Source organism: Boleophthalmus pectinirostris, unplaced genomic scaffold, assembly GCF_026225935.1.
Source record: "Boleophthalmus pectinirostris isolate CB_2022bp ecotype Guang Dong unplaced genomic scaffold, ASM2622593v1 HiC_scaffold_9, whole genome shotgun sequence".
Classification (NCBI taxonomy): domain Eukaryota; kingdom Metazoa; phylum Chordata; class Actinopteri; order Gobiiformes; family Gobiidae; genus Boleophthalmus; species Boleophthalmus pectinirostris.
Genome location: NW_026571541.1, coordinates 2816718 through 2829710, shown reverse-complemented (window position 1 = coordinate 2829710; position 12993 = coordinate 2816718). Strand labels below are relative to the sequence as shown.

General features: G+C 44.4%; 1 protein-coding gene across 1 annotated transcript in view; it reads right to left on the bottom strand.

Moving 5' to 3' along the window:
* Nucleotides 1-12993, bottom strand: part of LOC110172721 (spectrin beta chain, non-erythrocytic 4) — a 65459-nt gene that overhangs the window by 28513 nt on the left and 23953 nt on the right. Inside the window, exons 12-22 of the mRNA XM_055166889.1 lie at nucleotides 12443-12745; nucleotides 11653-11803; nucleotides 10429-10565; nucleotides 10193-10342; nucleotides 9599-9967; nucleotides 9268-9482; nucleotides 8996-9133; nucleotides 3902-4142; nucleotides 3531-3689; nucleotides 3314-3444; nucleotides 2465-2690 (exon numbers count right to left, since the gene is read on the bottom strand). Coding sequence (XP_055022864.1) covers nucleotides 2465-2690; nucleotides 3314-3444; nucleotides 3531-3689; nucleotides 3902-4142; nucleotides 8996-9133; nucleotides 9268-9482; nucleotides 9599-9967; nucleotides 10193-10342; nucleotides 10429-10565; nucleotides 11653-11803; nucleotides 12443-12745 — 2220 coding nt within the window. The remainder of the gene's footprint in view (nucleotides 1-2464; nucleotides 2691-3313; nucleotides 3445-3530; nucleotides 3690-3901; nucleotides 4143-8995; nucleotides 9134-9267; nucleotides 9483-9598; nucleotides 9968-10192; nucleotides 10343-10428; nucleotides 10566-11652; nucleotides 11804-12442; nucleotides 12746-12993) is intronic.

The following is a 12993-nucleotide window of genomic DNA, read 5'->3' as shown; positions in this document are numbered from 1 at the left end:
TTCTCAACAACAAGCTCTAGATCACAAGTGATGTCAAAGGGATTCTCAATGCCAAGAAAAGTGCATTTAGAGACCGTGACCAGGTGAAGCTGAAGCAGGTACAGCAGGAACTGAAGGTCAGTTTAAGAGAAGCTCAAGAATCCTACAGTAGGATGCTGGAGCAGATGTTCTAACATCTGCAAAGTAACATCGGGGAGGTGTGGGATGGTATGAAGACCATTACTAGCTGATACTCATAGAGGATAGATTTGATTGTGCTATCACATTCTCCACTGGCGTTGCTATTTCAGTGTCATTCCTTAATAACAGTGACACCTCTCAATTCTTTTGAAATGGTGTCCTCACACAAGCATCACAGCCTTGCAGATGACTGGTCATCTTAGAAGAATCCGTGTCAGTAAAGCAGCAGGGCCAGATGAAATATCTCCAAGACTCCTGAAGGCTTATGCTGCTGAGCTGAGGGAGACACTGCAGTATGTTTTTAATATGAGTTTGTGTCTGAAGAGAGTTCCTACTCAATAGAAGACATACTGTATTGTCACTGTCCCAAAAAGTCTCATCCCAAACAGCTGGATGACAACAGGCCAGTCCCACTGACATGACACGTGATGAAGACCATGGAGTGGCTGGTGCTACAACACCAGCTGAGACCCCAGGCCAGCCACACTCTCCACCCTCTGCAGGTTGCTTATTGGAAGAAAGTGGGAGTGGATGATGTCATGTTCTACCAGCTCCACAGGTCCCTCTCTCATCTTGACAAAGGCAGTTGTGCTGTGAGAATGACCTTTTTTGATTTCTCAAGCGCATTTAACACCATCCAACCTCTGCTGCTCAAAAACAAACAAATTGAGATGAGAGTGGATACTTCTCTGGTTAGCTGGATTACAGATTAACTCACTAGGTGACCTCAGTATGTCCAACTGGGGGACAGCACCTCTGACACTGTCTGCAACATCAGAGCTCCACAGGGGACTGTACTGTCACCAGTTCTGTTTACCTTGTACACACCAGACTTTAGATGCAACTCAGAGCTGTGTCACCTGTAGAAGTACTCTGATGACACAGCCATTGTGGGATGTATCAGGAACGGTGATGAAGGGCAGCTCACTGAAGCTTTGTGGTTTGGTGCAAGGCTAACCACCTTCAGCTGAACACTGCAAAGACAAAAGAGATGGTGGTGGACTTGTGGAGGAGCAGACCACAGCTGCAACCTTTAACTATTGAGGGGGACACTGTGGAGGTTGTAGAGATTTGTAAGTATTTGGGCCTAAAGCTTAACCACAGACTAGATGGGTGTGAGAATACAGACCTGCTCTACAGAAAGGGACAGAGCAGGCTGTACTTTCTCAGAAGGCTGAAGTCCTTTAACATCTGCCAGAAGCTCCTGCTGATGTTCTGCCAGACAGTCATCCCCAGTGTTCTCTTCAGCGCTGTGACCTCTGGGGAGGAAGTCTCAGGAAAGACACTGTGCGGTTGGATAAGCTGATGAAGAAGGTGCAAAGTTTGACTCACTCACATCTGTGGCCGAGAAAAGGGCCCTAAACAAGCTCCTGTCCATCGTGGAGAACCCCCAGTATCACCTTCACAGCACCATCACTGGACAGGAGATCACATTTGGGGACAGGCTGTTGTCCCTGTCCTGTTCCACAGACACAGACTCTAGAAGTCATTTGTTCCACAAGACGTATGGAACAACGTATCTCTATAATGCCTATAATCTATGATGAATTACTGCTGTATTATTCTTATTCTTATTATTTATTATGTATTATTGCTGCCAAAAAATGAATTTCCTCTGGGATAAATAAAGAAATATTTATTTCTATCTATCTTAATGTACAATGCACAATGTAATCTAGTAGAGGGTGTGCTACCTGCCTGCCTATGGAGATGATATTGATTTGCCTGCAATGTTCAACAGTGTGACATTAAACTCATCTGTATCCTTGGAGATCACCAGGTGACACCACTTATATCATATTGCAGGATCAGACCTATGGAGAGGCAAGCTCACTCACAGTAAAAATTCATGTTTTTAAAGGCACAACAAGCATCTGCAATTAAAGTAATTCAAGGCATATAAGTGATAATATCTCCATGGTGACAAGGTGTAGGACCCCTCCAAATGATCCAAATGACTCTAGCAAAGGTGTATAGAGGTTAAAAACAGAGTGTAGCTCTTCCTGTATTACCAAATGACATCACAACGTGTAACCCTTGTTTTCCGTTTAAAAAAGAACTCAGCCTAAATATGCAGGCTTTGTGTGAATGAAACAAAACACAACTCCCGGTATATGTATTTTAGATGAGGAAACAACTTTACAACATAGCTTAGAAAATTGCATAATATGGTCTTTTTAACCTAATCTTGATATAGACCCACTTAGAAAAGATCTGGGCTTTAGTTCCTCCCTACCCTGCGTCCCCCTCTCCCTCCTCTTGCTTCTCTTCTGCTGTGACATACCTGGTTGTTGAGGAAGGACTCAGCTTGTTTAACATCCCTCAAAAACAGGTGGAAGATGTGAGCCTGCACCAGCACATCACGTCGGCTCTCCCACATCTCCAGCAGCTTGTTCCAGCCCACATCCAATTTGTGGAGCCACTGCTGCAGCGCAACCTGAGGCAGAGGGGCCTCCTCTGACTCCAGCAGCTCGTTCATGCTCTGCAGTCGCTCATAGTCCTCCTCATACCTGCAGAGTACACCCCAGAAGCATACAGCACACAAAACACCAGTGTTCAGCCAGCTGTCTTTAGCTTTGTGGTACAGGGTAATAAAAAGGGGAGCATTGTATATTTGAACTCCTGAAAGAGGGGGTATTACATTATGGGGTATGAAATGTTAATATAACATATTTAGCATATTATATTTTATTATTTTGAAAATGCCATTTTCACAGAAAACAACTTACTGACATATTTTATGTTTCACTTTTAGCTTGGTTTTGGTGCTCCAAGTCCCCCTCCCTTTGCTCCCTTTTCAAAGCACTATCACGTTACAATCGACGTGCAGTCCACTAATGAAACTACGGCAGACAGCATCAAGTTTGTGAAGGTGTATTGTTTTGTGTTCTGCTTTTGTTATATTTATGAAAAATTGCTAGCATAGTTATGTAAGCTTGTGGGGCTGAGCACTGGATCGTACTGCCAACCATAATGAGTGCTCAAACAGGGCCCTGAGAGAGTTCACTAGATTACTAAAACATGCATGGATGACATCTAAAACCTATTCAGGCATGTTAAATGTTAAAACATGGTAGAAAGCTCCAAAAAATATATTTTGCATAACACCGCATTCAAGAAGCTGCAGTCATACCGTCCGATCTCCTCCTTAAGTGTGGCATGCTTGTTGATCAGTGTCTCAGCCTCCTGCAGGTCGTTGGGCAGCTGCTCAGAGGCTGCTGCTGTCTGTGTCTGGACCAACCAGCTCAGAAACGAGTCCAGATCCTACCCAGGGGCGGAGGCACAGATGTGAGCATGGACAAGTGAGACATCACCCTGTGAGTCTCCTAGCTCCTAAACAAAGGGAATACCTGGATGAAGCTCTGCAGGCGGCTGGCCACCATCAGGGAGTCTTCACAGCCCTGCAGTGTCCTCTTCAGCTCCTCCCACTCCACACTGAGGCCATCAAACGCCACCAAAACCTCCATAGCGCGTGCCGGGTGGGCTGTGGCCAGGTGCTCTGCCTCTTCCTGAAGACAACTAATTTTTCAGGAAAACCACATTTCTCGCCCCCCCACTGGTTAAAACAGATTAATTATTTTTCCTAACACCATGTAACTTCTGACCTGAACTAGAAATATCTGTTGTATTAACATTGCAAAAATCTGGACTTCTAGACAACAGTATGGCTAGCTGCTCATTGTACAGTTTAATTTGTGCTCCTTTAGTGCAGTGTACTGACCTGCAGATGCAGTAGTTTGGGCTCAAGCACAGACAGAGCACCCTCCATGGTGGAGAGGCGACGCTGCAGGGCCAGGACCCCACCTAGGTCACTGCCCACGTACTGAGTGGCATCAATGGCCTTCCTCTTCTCCTGAATGTGGGACTTGATCTCGGCACACTCCAGGAGGTAGTTCTGCAGCCGGAGCATGGAGTCCAGCTGGTGCTTCTTATGCTCCACCAGCTCCACAATGCTGTTCCACCTATGACCACAGGCAGTTTGCACATTAAGAGCTTCTATGTTTCAAATAGGTATAGATATGTTCATGCAGGCAAATGCATTAAATGTGTCATTATTTAGTGTTGCTTTTGAAATAAAAACACACAAAAAGGCCTCTTTTGTCATGAAGGCCCCAGCATCAGCTGAGCCCATCTGGTCCCACAGAGACCAGACCTAAAGCCAAGCCTCTCCTCTCCCACAGCAGGCTTGTACTGTATTTCTAACTACACTGCACATCGATTCTTAAAATAACAACACAAACACTTGTATAAACCCCAAATATTACACAAATGTATTTACATATTGTGACGGAGCACCAGTGGAGCCAGGCCCAAATGAAGGGGGAGTTCCGCGAAGCGCGTATCGAGGCTTGCTTCATTTGGGAGAGGAGCCAAAAATGATGACGTCCGAGGCCTCGCTGCCCAGCTGTACCACCTGATTGCTTCAGGAAGTGGTTCAGATTTTGCCGCGAGCTATTACAGCGATACAGACCCCTCAGACTCCATTCAAAATGTGAGTATTTGAAGGAGAGTTGAGGTCAGCTGAGAGTTTGGATACTAAAGTTAGGAGAGTTTGGATCCTAGAGTTATTAGAGTTTGGATCCTAGAGTTATTAGAGTTTGGATCCTAGAGTTATTAGAGTTTGGATCCTAGAGTTATTAGAGTTTGGATACTAGAGTTAGGAGAGTTTGGATACTAGAGTTAGGAGAGTTTGGATACTAGAGTTAGGAGAGTTTGGATACTAGAGTTTAGATAGCGTTTATATAGTTTAAAGATAGTTTGGAGATATTTTGGAGAGAGTTTGGAGGGAGTTTGGAGAGTTTAGAGAGAGAGATTTAGGAGAGTGAGGAGAGTAAGATACATGATTTTTTGTGCACACTGGTATCTTCTGTGCCTTGTGAAAGGGTCTTCTCCAAGGCTGGAGGGGTTGTGTCAAAAAATAAATAAAAATTAAAATTAAAAATTGTTTAAAGCCAAAAACTGTTGAGAAACTCTTGTTCCTGAATAAAAATGAATAAAATTTTCCCTGTCCTATACATCATTGCCCAAGTTAGACAAGCATAATCTGTGCCCTTTTCCTACTTCCACAAGCACTTTCACTGTCCTCTGCCTGACTGCGCTGCCATTTTCAGAAAAACTGCTTAACCTACCATATATATATATAATATAATCATTTTAGGAAAATTTAGACACACAGATTACACAAAAAAATTTATTATACACATATGTGATCATATATGTACAGAAATGATTTGTTCATACATTTTTTGTAATACATAGTCATTCCCAACAGACATAACAGCCACAGGCTTCTTGTTGATCCCGGGGTGGTCACCACTATTTTTAAAAGACTTGACACCAAAAAGGCCAGCGGGCCAGATGGGATCTCAGCTTTCCTGCTAAAGACTTTTGCTGATGAACTGAGCCAAGCATGGTGTCCCTTATTTCAAATTTCAGTAGATACAAGGGATATACCTTTGCTCTAGAAAAAGTCTATTATCACCCCTGTACCAAAGAAAACCTGTCCTAAAGAGAACAATGACTTCAGGCCTGTGGCCTTGACATCAGTGACCATGAAATCATTTGAGCGTGTTATGGTGGGGTTTCTGAGGGAGGAGGTAGCGGGACATGTAGATCCCTATCAGTTTGCTTACTGCAGCAACAGAAGTACTGATGATGCTCTTGTAACTACTGCCCACTTAATACTGAAACACTTAGAGGATCCTTCATCATATGCCAGAATATTGTTCATGGATTTTAGCTTGGCATTTAATACAATATTACCAAGCATTCTGTTGAAGAAGCTGCTAGATCTGGGTGTTAACAGTCATATTATTAAGTGGTATTGGGCATTCCTTACAGGGAGACAGCAACAAGTTAGGGTTAATTCAGCGCTGTCAGATATTCAGGTTGTCAGCACTGGGGCACCACAGGGCTGTGTTAGCTCACCTCTTCTTTTCACTCTGTACACCAATGCGTGCAGGAGTAGACAGGTAAACAACTATATAATTAAATTTTCTGATGACCCAGCTATTCTTAGTTTACTCAGTAAAAGTACAGATGTCATCAGCTACAGGACAGAAATTGATGAAGTGGTGCATTGGTGTGAGGCGCATAACCTTGTCTTAAACGTAGAAAAGACAAAGGAGATATTTTTTGATCCCAAATCTGTCGGGGACCACAGTCCCGTTAATATCAGGGGGAGGGACATAAAGCAGGTGACATGTTATAAGTACTTGGGTGTGTTATTTGATTCTCAGCTCCAATGGAGCCAGCAGGTACAGTCTGTCTGCTCAAGAATCAGCCAGCGTCTATTTTTTAAGACGGCTTAGGTTATATGGAGTTGACACCAATGTAATGCTGATGTTTTACAAAGCATGCATAGAATCTATCTTACGCTATGGCATGTCAACATGGTTTGGTAACCTGTCAGTCAAACTTAAATCACAGATTTTTACCTTGACTAAAAGAGAGGGTAAAATAATGGGTGTGGCCCCAAGCTCACTTCAGCTAATTTTTGAGGAGACTGTTAGGAAGCTCGGCAGGAAGGTGATCAATGACCCAACCCATGTTCTTCACAGTCAGTTTGAGTTGATGCCATCAGGCAGAAGGTACAGGGTCCCAAACTGTAAACTGAACAGATTCAAACATTCTTTTGTGCCACTAGCTGTTAATCTGCTAAACTCAGATAGTGCAGTTAAAAAATAATTATAAAAGGCTTAGGGAATGTGCAATAATTAATAGAACAGAAGAATGCAAGGGCTTGCCTGGATAATTTAAGGGTCCTGCTGGTGCATCACTCGTGGTCATACTTGGCCTCATATTTACTTTGTTTTATGGTGTTTGTTTATGTGGTGCTTTGTGTTGTGTTGTCCTGTTTTTTTTGTGTTTTTTTTGTTTTTTTTGATAAAGCATGTTACCCCCTGTCCCAAGACAAATTTCTCCCATGGGGACAATAAAGGATTATCTTACCTTATCTTATTTTAACAGACACAAAAATTCAATGCATCACACATGATGTGTTTCAGATACAGCTGTTTGTGATTATACACTTGGCCAGTAGGTGGTTTCGTGCGCACATGAAGCTTCGACAAATGAACCCTTTCTCGAACCAGTTGGCTCAAGTGGTTCAATGCCTCATGAGGCTTCATCTCACCATCACTAGTGAGAGCCTAATGCGTAATTGTGGTATTATCAGCTTGCCATAAGGTCCTTACCTGCAGCTCTATCTGCGTCGTTCTCTGGTTCAGGGGCCAAACTGAGGCACTTCCTGGTCGTGGTCTAAATAATGCACAGTGGCACGCTACGGGAGGTCACAAGATCTCAGACTCAACCAATCTCGGTCAATTTGTGTGTTTATTTTGTTTTCTTAAGTTATTAAGTTGAATTAAGGAAAACCATATGAGGGGATGTTTAAGTCATTTTTATCATGTTTATTTCCAAGTTGAGGCTGAGGCTTAGACGGGACAAGTTAGGGGTCCATTATTGGGCTAGGGTGGCAGGATCACACAGCAATTTAGCATCTAAGTGTTGGTTTGATCATTGTTGGGAGTTTGAAAAGAGGCCAGACAAAGCCTGTTTTTTTGCACACAGTGCAAATGTGGCAGAAAGTATGGGGTTGCGGAAAACTCAGGTAGTGAGTCTGGTGTGGCCTCCTGTACCTTTGTGGAACCTACCTGAACCGAAGGTTAGCACTGAGTTACTTGGTCTTGACAAAAGAACAGCTTGTGTTCACTTTAAGGAATTTTTGAGCAGCGAGAGTGAAGCTGTTCATAGTTTTTACTTACGGGTCTAAAAAGGAGCATAAGGTGGATTTTGGAATGTATGTCGCTGAGCCACTGGTTAGGCAAAGTGTGCGTGTGTCAGATGACCTTTCAGTGTTCTCAGCTGAGCTTCTTGCTATTTTGTGGGCATTACAGTGGATTCGAGAACTCCCCTCTGCTTTTTATACAGTGTCTTCTGATTCTGCTGCAGCATCACAGGTCATCTGAGACTTGCCCTGATTTAATATTCGAGATCCTGTGCTGTCTAAATCGAATCGATAATTTGGGATGAAGGGTTTTGTTTGTCTGGATCCCGGGACATGCTGGTATTTTGGAGAACGAGGAAGCTGATGTCCTGACCAAAAAGGCACTTCAGAAAGAAAGCATAGATCTGGTTTTAACATTGGCAAAGCAGGAATGCCACAGTGTCTGTAAACAATATCTGATTAATAAATGGCCGTCAGTTCAAAATTGTCGGAATGCTGGGTTCAGCTACAGAAGAGACGAAGTGGTTTTAACGAGGTTGCGATTGGGGTGCTGTGGATTGGTTGCGTGTTTATTTAAAACCGGGAAGCACCCTGGTGGCCTCTGCAACTGTGACAGCCCAGAAAGAACAGCCCAGAGCCACACATTGTTGTTATGCAGCACCTACAGCAGAGAGAGGAGGCAGCTCTATAAGGAGCTAGCGGACCTGGGACTTGTAACCTTCCCACTCAAATCTGTTCTTTCTCCGTCAAGCTGACCTTTATCTGAGAATTCAATCTCTTCTAATGATGGTGGAGGGCTGCATTGCACATTGTAGCGTGTAGCCTGCCAGAAACTATTAGAAGAAGAAGACATTTGGTCTGTCTGTCTTTGGCCTGACTACGTGGGTGCTGGCTGTAAGTGCTGTTGCTGTAAATATTATTGAAAATACTTCTTTTTTTTTTGTACTTCCACTGTAAATATTGCGCTCTGCATATTGGGCTGTGGTGTGAATAAAAATGCTCTTAAGTTTTTTTGACTGAACCATCATTCCTTTACATTTATTTTGGATGAACCCGTGACACATATAATGTGATGGTCAGTAGTACCTGGAGGTGAGATGGTCTTGGCAGCCCCGGACTTCTGCAGATGAAGGGTGGCCCCCGTCCAGGAGCTGCTGCACCATCTGGTTCACGTCCAGGATCCGGCCCATCAGACTGTTCATCTCCTGGTCCAGGCTCTCAAACCTGCTCACACAAAGGAGGGAGGACACAAGAAGGTCAGAGGTGATGAGAAGCAATTATGAAGTGAGTATGCAAAATACTGAACTGAGATCATCTATGAGTCCTGCTGGCACAAATGAAGTGTAAGAATGGAATACCTGTGAGCCACCACCTCCACTTCCTCCAGCCGTTCAGGGATCTCCATCTTGTCCAGCCATTGCTCCTTTTCATCGATCCACAGCTCACAGGCGTTGACCTCACTGAACATGCGGTACACGGCCAGAGCGTCTAAGAGCCATTGCTGCCTCAGCACGGCCACCTCCACCACCTCAGTATAAAGCTGCTCCAAGTCACTGACCCGCACCTGCACCTCCTACACACACAAACACTGGGGTCAGCCTGACCTCATACACACAAACTGGGGTCAGTGTGTGTGTATGAGGGTCATACTAGGGTGATTGATAATGGGTGAGGTACGGGGTCAGTTACCTCCTGTTCGCGGTATTGCAGGGGCAGTGCCACCATGTGCTTACGAAGGGCCACTACATGCATGCGGTGCTTTTCCACAGCTTCGGTGACTCCTTTGTGCTTCTTCAGCAGAGACTGGGTGGAGTACTCATCATGTCCAAAGTCCTCGCTGGAGACCAGGCGGTAGGCATCCTGCAGCCAGGCCACCTGGTCATCCATCTCAGTGGAGAACTGGAAGAAGTTAAGTGCCTCCTGTAGGTGTCCAAGGCGCTGTGCAGCCTGCTCTTCTAGATGTTTCCACTCCTCCTTCACCTCCAGGATGCGCTCCTGGATTCCCACAGCTAGCAGGCTCTTCTCACTCAATAGCTGCTTGCCCTGCTTCATGGTGCTCTGTGACATGGAAGAAGTGCCATCTTTAGCAAGATTATGCTGGGCACAAACATATGTCAGATTCTAAAGGCTGGAAGAAGGATCTGAAGCAAAATAGGTAAGCAGGGTAACAGTGCAGTGGTGTAATTACATGTCATAAAAGAGTGTGGAGTATGTGATATATCCAGGTGAATAATGAGACTAGATCCATTGTCAGTGCTGACCATGCTGGTGGAAGCCACACACCTGCAGCAGGGAGCGGTGGGCCAGCAGCTCTCCAGCCAGACCCTTGTGCTTCTGCAGCAGCCGTAACACACTGGTCAAGTCTTTGCCCAAGCCCTGTGTCGCCAGGATCGAGGTCTTCTCCTTGATCCAAACTTCAGACTCCTCCAACTCCTGTGACAACAACAACAACACTCAGAGGCTCAGATCAAATCCCACATCCACTCATGAAAAGCAAATTGTGAGGACAAATGTCTCACTTGGAAGAAGGCCCACAGCATCCGGGACTCCTCCAGATCCTCACGTTTTTTGGAGGCCAGCAGTTTGAGCTCCTCCAGGCATGAGGACACATGACTGACACGGTTACAGATCACCTGAGGGTCACATGGCTGGTATCCTGAAAGACAGTTTCAGAGTTTAGTTTATGTAGGGAAAAGACAAGTCAGAGAGGGTAGGTCTAAAGCTACAGGTCTGAAATGTGGACATAATTATGAATGGATCAGGATTTCCACATTATTAAGGGGCCCATATTAAGCTATTTTTGATCTCCGTTTTAATGTTGTTTCCTCAACAAAAACATACCCTGTTGTGTTTTGTTTCATTCACACATGTTTAACACACAAACCCTGCATCTCTCAAACAGAAAACACTCTACTGTGTTTTTAAACTCCATACACATTCGCTAAAGTAATTTGGAATTTCCAATTTCTACTAAACTAAAAGTTAGCCTGATTCATCAGACAGTTTCACTTCATAGAAACTGTCTGACCTCGCAGCATTACTGTAGAATTCGTTCGCTCGACCGTAGGTGGGTACTTTTTTTCATTTAAGCAATCGCTGCTATTTGGTCGTGATGTATGTAATGCGCTGCTAACAGGGCCAACTGGTATATTAAGCTTTTCCCAAATCCCGTAGGAAGAAGGGCAATAACGTCTTTCCCCTTGATAAAATTCACCAAACATTCTCTTTATTCTGGCTTTAAATCCTCGATCTCGGGAATTGTTGACAACACAGAATATATGGCTCTTCTCTGATTGGCTGGTGCCTGGACTCACACTTCCGGGGTTTTTGCAAACCATCTAGTGTATTCTGATTTTTGACCTAGTTGCCTAGTTGAGAGAAATTAAATTGAGAGGAAGCACTAGGTGGTGCCAGCCTGACTAACAAAAAGTGTCGGTTAACTTGAAAACTCACAAGGTGGAACAGAGCACTCTGAGCTTTAGAGATGTAGATGGACATGTAATAAAGAGTTTTTCAAACATGTGTGAATGGAACAGAACACAACTCCAGGTCTGTTTTTGAAGAGGTAACAACATTCTAACATGACTTAAAACTCACAAGAGTCAATTTAGCACAGTATAAAACTTTTTAAGACCAATGTGACATACTTTACTTTGTAATGTTTCTACTTTCATTTTCCAGCTACTCTACATTTCCCTGTAAATGATTGGACAGCCTTGGTCAGAAGCACACTACAGGGATACCGTCTATGGTAGTGAACTTGAGCGCAGCGTTGTTAAGCAGCTCCACTCTCTCGGCCTGGATGCTGATGTCTGCCTCCTGGAGACTGTGCTTCTGCAGCAGATCATCCACCTCCAGAAGGTGCTTCCCTAGATCTCTGGACAGTAGCTGGATCTGAGGGACAACACAGGGAGACACAGGGGTCTGAGCAGGGCATAGGCTCTATAGGTCTGCTCTCAGGTGAGCAATGCTTGCATGCAATTTTGTATGCAATGCATTTTTTTAAACATGTAAAGTGACAGGTTTTGTCCATGGGTTTCAATGTGGAAGTTACAATCGAACTGTTGCCATAGCAATAAATTATTCAAGCCATTGCTGTGTTCAAAGTTTTGAATGGTCGATAAAATGCCATCCATAACTGTGAAAAGTCACATTTATTGCTAGGGTATTAGCCTCCTTTGTTAAATTGTGTTGTTTTGAGGGGGACTTGTTTAACAGCACCAAATGAGCTTACCTTTGTTGTTCCAATTAAGTTTTGTTGTTCCTATTAAGTCAGTACTTTGTGTTCACATTCTGTCAAAGCTCAGATTATAGAACTTGAGTAACAAAGCTTCAGACAGAGCAGTGCCTCTGCACAGCCTCCCTCCAGGGGAATGTTTATGACATCAGCTTTTAGGTATAAATATGGTAGTGTGGTTTGAATCTAGCGACAGTAAACTACTGTGAGCTGTGGATTCTGTTTATCCTTACTTACCTACACTAGTAACTAGTAAACATGAATGAATAGAGTCCAGACGCTGACAACAGACGTACCTGAGTGTCCTCCATCCAGTCAATCATGTAGACCATGTCCTGGAAGGTCTTCTGCAGAGCCAGGTTCTTCTCTAGCCGGGCCCTGCGCCCTGCCACCAGCTCCTTGAGCAGGCTCCACTGGCCCAGGATGTTCTCTTTGCGGGCCAGGATGCGGCGGATATCATAGTATGACTCAGCCTCCATCTCTGCGGACAGTTCCACCACCACACTGATGCGCTCCTCATATGAAGCAATGTCTGCCTCAATGGCCTCGTGCTTTTTCATGGCGGCCTCCACAGCCGGCAGGTCGTAGCCAAAGTTGTCCTGTAAGAAAAACACAGTCAGTCAACAGAGCTGTGGAGACCTGTGTCCATGAGCCAATCCTACGGTTTCAGGGCATACATTCACATTTTTCGCATGTATTTGAGCAAAATGTGACTTTCCCCAGTACAGATATATTGTATAAGCAGCTCCTCAGGTCAAAATAAGCCCACTGTGTGCTGTCTGCATCTCATTTAAATGCCTTTTACTGTCTGATGCTAGTTAGCTGTACTTTCATAGCACCCTGGTCT